This window comes from Morone saxatilis, unplaced genomic scaffold (genome assembly GCF_004916995.1).
Source record: "Morone saxatilis isolate NCDOM2014 unplaced genomic scaffold, NCSU_SB_2.0 Contig11, whole genome shotgun sequence".
In the NCBI taxonomy this organism is placed as follows: domain Eukaryota; kingdom Metazoa; phylum Chordata; class Actinopteri; family Moronidae; genus Morone; species Morone saxatilis.
In genome coordinates this window covers 1,035,611-1,042,018 of record NW_023339663.1, presented here as the reverse complement: position 1 = coordinate 1,042,018, position 6,408 = coordinate 1,035,611, and the positions used below count along the sequence as shown (strand labels likewise).

The 6,408-nt window shown below is 40.7% G+C and overlaps 1 protein-coding gene across 1 annotated transcript in view; it reads left to right on the top strand.

Annotated features, from left to right (window-relative positions):
• LOC118320844 (serine/threonine-protein kinase BRSK2-like) overlaps positions 1-6,408 on the top strand; it is a gene marked incomplete at its 5' end in the record, with an annotated part of 44,856 nt that overhangs the window by 23,858 nt on the left and 14,590 nt on the right. The window contains 4 exon segments of the mRNA XM_035651963.1: positions 181-345; positions 554-651; positions 1,139-1,292; positions 4,795-4,854. Of these exon segments, the coding sequence (XP_035507856.1) occupies positions 181-345; positions 554-651; positions 1,139-1,292; positions 4,795-4,854 (477 nt within the window).

The window sequence follows — 6,408 nt, the reverse complement described above, 5'->3', positions numbered from 1 at the left end:
CTTGGTGACGGTGGCAAGGAAAAACTTCCTTTAAAGAGGCAGAAACCTCGGACAGACCCCGACTCTGGGTGGGCGACCAGTCGGGCTGCCAGCTAATTTACATCTTAGTCTATTTCTTTGTGCTTTCAAATACCGATATAGCTTACACCCGCCGCTCACCGCTAACATGTTGTGTTTCAGAGCCGGAAAGAACGAGCCGGAGCCTGAGCAGCCCGTCCCGAGGAAGGTGGCCATCAGGATGCTGGCTGCGGCCGAAGAGATCGACCCCGACGTCCTGGAGAGCATGCACTCTCTGGGATGCTTCAGAGACAAGGAAAAACTGACCAAAGACCTGCTGTCTGAGGAGTGAGTGAGGAGGAGGAGGATGGGGGAGGCGATAAAACCACAGAGGAAGCAGATTAGAGAGGGAGGGAGGGCGGGATGAAATATGTGAGACGGCTGAGAAATTGTCAGTTTGATGAATTCTTCTATTTAATATGTCTTGTGATGATGGAGCATCGCACTGTCCCGCTCTTAACCAACGGGCACTCGGCTGACTGTCTTCTCTTTCCAGTGACAACCAGGAAAAGATGATCTACTTCCTGCTGCTGGACCGCAAGGAGAGGTACCCGAGCCAGGAGGACCAGAACCTGCCGCCCCGCAACGAGATTGGTATGCCAGTCCAGATTTGTAAAGATTTCTGTGTGGTACCTGTGTTGTAACATTAGCTGAGCTACGTCAGCTAAATGAGCGTCTCAGTGCTAACGGAGCTAACCACCCACGAGCAGCTGCTGTCAGACTCTTCGTGTCCGCTGGAGCTTTTACAGTCACTAGAAGCACATTCATGGTTTGTGTTGTATTGCAATAGCCGGTTTTAACCAGTAAAGGGCTGTCGTGCATTTTTATAAAAACATATGTAGAATTCAGATACTTGGCACTAAAATGTCCAGATTTGGACCTGTATCAATCAAAAACACTAGTAAATACCCAGATACAGAGGTTTTCAGCAGAAAGAAAGGCGTTTCTGGTGTGTAGTTATCTTTTAATCAAGATTTTTTTTTAAATTCTTACTTTCTTACTTTTGGCGATTTGTTTTTCTGACTAGTTTTTTGTGCTTGTGTTTTTCCTTTGGTGCCCTTTGACCCCTGACGTCGCTCAGCAGACCCTCCCAGGAAGCGAGTGGATTCGCCCATGCTGAGCCGTCACGGTAAGCGCAGACCGGAGAGGAAGTCCATGGAGGTGCTGAGCGTCACAGAGGGAGGATCTCCCGTACCGGTGCGACGAGCCATCGACATGGCGACCCACGGACAGAGGTAAGGAAGAGGCTGCTCGGATTCTGCACGTGTGTTCATGAGCATGGACAAACACGTCTGACACACACAGGTCAATCAGGAAGTTTAATTGATGACGGTTGTTATCGGTTATGATAAATAATGTATTTAATCCCAGTTCAAAGAGGAGGAGGTTCAGCTCAGCAGCACTTCATCAAATTTATGTCACACGCCGTCTGTTTGCCCTCAGCTCGACCTCTGCCCAATGTCAGTCCACCGCTGTAAATCCCTCCTCCCTTCACTGAACTGCGGTTGAATACATGACGCATCGTTCTCTCTTCAACACGTACAGTTCATATCACACAAGACCTGGCGTGAACTCTGCCGGAGACCCAACAGTGCGCGCTCAGCTCTGGTTACATTAAAATGCATGAACGGGACTGTCAGGTTGGTGTGTGTAAAGTGTGCATGGAGCATGCAGTCGGAGAGGCTGTGAACCAAACATGTATTTTGGCAAGTTGGTGCATAAAGTGACTCTTTATGTTTGTATCGTTGGACGTAGGAGGTTGTAACCTGGACAGTTAGAATGTTATTTAAAATGTGTGAAAGCAGCATCAAAAATACAGAATATAAGTTTTATTCTAGGTATGAATAATAATTATTAGTTTGTACATTTTGTGCATCTTGCATGCCAAACCTGGATTTTCCTTCAAGTTGTGGCACGAACAAAGGAAACTGCACGCTGTAGCTTTGGGTGTAATCTAATAAGAATTTCCTTCATGTTTTAGTCCAGTTACTAATTTACTGTGGTGCTTTAAAGAGGTCCTCCTATGACAATACTGTGGTGACACACCTCAATGCTGCTCTTAAAATGGACATTATTAGCAATATATGGAAATCTGCACTTTAAATGTCTCAACACATCCTCTACTGCTGACATAGAGTCGACCATTTAGGACGACTTTACGTCAGACATTTATATAAAACAGTTAGCTACAACACAGCCACTTCAGCTACAATGTTAGCTTAGCTACGAACAGGTAGCAGACAGAAGCTTTTACAAACAGCGTGAATGTGCTTCTAGTGACTGTAAAACCTCCAGCCGACTGTGTTTCCAACACGGACACTGAGAGTCTGACAGCAGCTCGTCACGGCCCTTAAAGTCACTGTCCTTTGCAGGTCTCTAAAGCTTTTATTAAATTTGCTGAGAGGGAGGAAGCCAGCAGAACTGAAGGGTGGAGTTAAACTTCTGAACAAGCTCACTTCATTCATGGTTTTGTTTTCAAGGAGGAAGTTAATTTAAATAAAACCTATATTGCTGCACTCGGTCGAGACCAACAAGTCAGAGAACTGACTGATGACTGGAAGTTAATGAGCATATAAACCCTGTTTAAGGGCTCTTGTGTTTGTTGAGTAACTTCAGGCAGTCGGTCTTTGAGGTGTTTCTGAGCTGGATCAATAAATATTATTACATTTTCATTAAATGTAAATATCTGAATATGTACTGAAGGACAGAGAGACTTTTATTTTTTATCCTCTCTTCTACTGAGTAAACAGCATGGTACCGACAGACAAGTATGGCAGCGAAACAACGTGAAACATATCATAAAGAGGAAATACAGTAAACACTAAATAAAAGATTAAAAATGAAAGATTAAAAGAAGGAAACATGAACATATAAAAGATTGACGTCACATTAAAAGCAGCTGGAATAAAGTTTAAGGATTTAACACAATTTGCATTGAATCTGCGTTTATTAGGTCGTGGTTACTGCAGTCAGCAGTGAAAAAATATAAAAAACTGACAGAAATGTGTTTTAAAATAATAATAATAATAATAAAAATTTAAAATTAGTTTTTTACCTTTAAACCTACTGCAGGAGCTGCTTTCAACCTCATTCCGTACAATTATGACAGAAGTTCAGTTTTAAACTGTATTTCGTTCACATTTTTAACCAAATTAAGACCTCTTCTGCTAATGAAGTGGAACTTACACAGCAGTCATTTATATATGAATTTATTCAGTTAACTGTCATTTAAAGGTCAGCTGTCCCAAAGCAGAGCAATAAATCTGCTCTGACATCCTTCATAATCTTCATCATTTAAAGCCTTCAAACTGAGACGCAGTCATTTCACATCAGTTTCATCTTAGGGTCAGTCACAGGCAGAACGAGTGGAGCTCAGATCCACATGAAAGTCTGACTCTAATGTGGACTTTAATGTGGACTTTAATGAGGACTTAAATGTGGACTCTAATGTTAACTTTTATGTGGACCTGAGACCTTGGCAGCAGATTTTTTTCCAGTTTCCACCAGTTTCAGTACAGAGAAGGGGGAAGAGGGAGAGTTCAGATTAAAGCTGCTGACTAAAAGTTAACATTAATTAACGCTAATGAAGGAAATGTAATCAACATTATATGACACAAGGCTGCATAATGAAATTAAAGTCTGTAGTTCTTTCATGCTACACACAGAAAAACATAATTAAATTGATAGAATAACATAAAAGATAAATAAAATACAATCACATAAACAATATATACAGTTATTTCTATACAAATATAAGGAAATGATTCTGCATCTTTTGCATTTGTGTGTGGTTGAATGTAAAAGCTCCAAGCAGCATGGCTCTTATTCGGGTCTCTACCTCTCCTCTTGGGGCGACAGCACCCACTGTTGATGGGCTGGTCCCGTCCAGTTGATCTGGATCGTCCTCGAGGTCCTGCTGCCCTTTATTCTGTTTTTAAACTAAAGAGACATAAAGTTAAAGGTTTACTGTGCAGGATCTTCATGGTTGTGTGAAGAGACCTGGATACAGTGTTGGAGGTAGCGCTATGTTCATTCGAAATACGAAAACAGCTTTCTGATTATGGTTTTCTCATTTCATCAGAACAAAAAACCTTTATTTTTCGTTTTTATTTTCAAAATAAAATACAGAAAACAGGTAATTTTTTTATTTTCAATTTTCATTTTCAAAATAAAATACAGAAAACGGGTAATTTTTTCATTTTTATTTTCTCACGTAAAACGGGTCGTTTTCCGTTTTTTGGTCCTCTGTTTATAAATTGTAGTCGGGAAACAGCTCGTTTCCAGATTTAGTTTTTCCCTTTTTGAACTAAAACCTGTTGGCTGCACAGTACTCTGACCCTTCACAAACACAGCAGGATGACCCAGAATCCTTCCTGTCACAGTCTGGTCGGCTGATCTGCTGTGTCGTTACGTTTTTGAAGGCGTCTCTTCGCTGATGAGTGACTCATCGGAGATAATAAAGTCGAACATGAGACCGCGTAAACAAGTTCCATGAGGTCGTTTCTCCACCGCGAGGGTGCTGAACGTCCCGCTGACTCGAGCATGACCCACGAATGTGTTCCTCCTCCTGGTTTCTGTCCTCTGGTTTCTGTGCATGTTGAGAGTTTAAGATTCTTTTCGTTTTGCGGTGCTGGATTTGTTCAAGGGTTTGTTTTTCTGCATGCTGTACTTTAGGATTCCCCTTATGTGACTGCCTTTTCTGTCTGTCTCTTGATTTTCTGTCTGCCCCCTTTTTAGCAAATCTGTTTTCAGTAAAAGCTTGGATATCACAAACGCTAACTGCAGCAAGGAAGAAAGGTATTGGTCGGCTCCGTCCGTCGTTTGTTTGTAGTGTCAGATCCATTTTGTCCCTTCGTTGTTACCATCCATGACTTTAGTTTTCTTTCTGTTAGCATTCAGTGCTTGCTAACATTGTCTTTCACTGTTTAATGTAGCATGTTATTTAAGTTTCTGTTAGCAGGGACCTTTTAACGTACTTTATTATAGAAATCTGACTTTTAAATCTTAAAACTTAATAACAAAATCTAACAATTTGTGGTGAGAAAGTCTGACGTCATGCTAAATGTGTGATATTCATGTTTTTTGCACTAATTTCAATCATTTATAGCTTATTTAACAACCCTTTTACACAAGTTTTATCATTTTAGTGAATACAAAAAAGAAAAAAGAAAAACCTCTTTTCTGCCATAAATACCAGTGTACACATATAAATCTTTAAAAAAAACAGTTTTATTATGCCTGACTTTTTATTAGATTTGATTTCCAGCACCTGTGGTTTTTACACTGCAAAAAATCTGCAGAAAAACACAGAAAATCAACAATTTAACTGGTTGTCTTACAAAAATATGTCTCAAGATTAACTTGAAATCAGTGTCAGTGTCAACTCACAACCAAAGAATATGCTTATGAAACAGAGGGGTAGCACAAAGGTCACCAGCTGGAATCAACCATGGACATATAAAAGATAAACGTCTCCACTTCTTCCCACTATCAATAATGAAGCCAGAATATCCGGATACTGCCGTACTGCAACACTTGAACAAACATCAGCGTGATAAGAACAATGACAGAAACTATCTCTGGTAAACATTTATTTGAGTTTAGATTTTAGATTTTTTTTTAGACAGCAGCCACCAGGGGGCGATATAGATGCTTTACCTTTTGGAGAGCTGCTCATGTCGTCTATCTTTATATTCCATAAAACTTCTAATACAAGTAGAGTCCCAAATAGAAGCAGGTCTCCTTTAGTAGCCTGGTGTGGCTGTACGTTTTATTGGACAAATAAAACCTCTGAAAGCACAACGGGCCGTCCACTTGAGCTTTCCTCCTTTATTTATATTCCTTTAGTCCGTAAGAGTCCATCGCTCTGAAGAACCAAACGGCTTCATTAAGAGTTGTTAATATTGTGACTATTAATATATATTAATATTAATATAATATAAAATGGTGAAATCTGTTGCTCGCTGTCTGTGTGTCTTCGGCTGCACGTACAACAAATACCTGGAATTAATAAACTAGTTTCAGACGTCATTATAAAATCCAACAAGCACTGAGTTTGAAGCAGACTGAGGTCTTCAGATTCCTGAATCATTATTAGTAATCATCAGTAATCTATTCCAATCAGCACAGTAACTTCTGCAGGCTGACTGACGCTGGTGGTTTGAGCTGCGGTACGTCTCTGACTCCTGTTGGTTTGTGGGCTGCAGGACTCAGCTGGAGGAGGTTCGACTGGAGAACGGAGCTCTTCAGGAGCGACTCAGCGTCCTGCAGCAGGAAGTCCAGAACCTGGAGGACGATGTCACCAAGAAGAGGTGAAGAACCTTGTTTCAGTATTCAATAAATATTTAATGT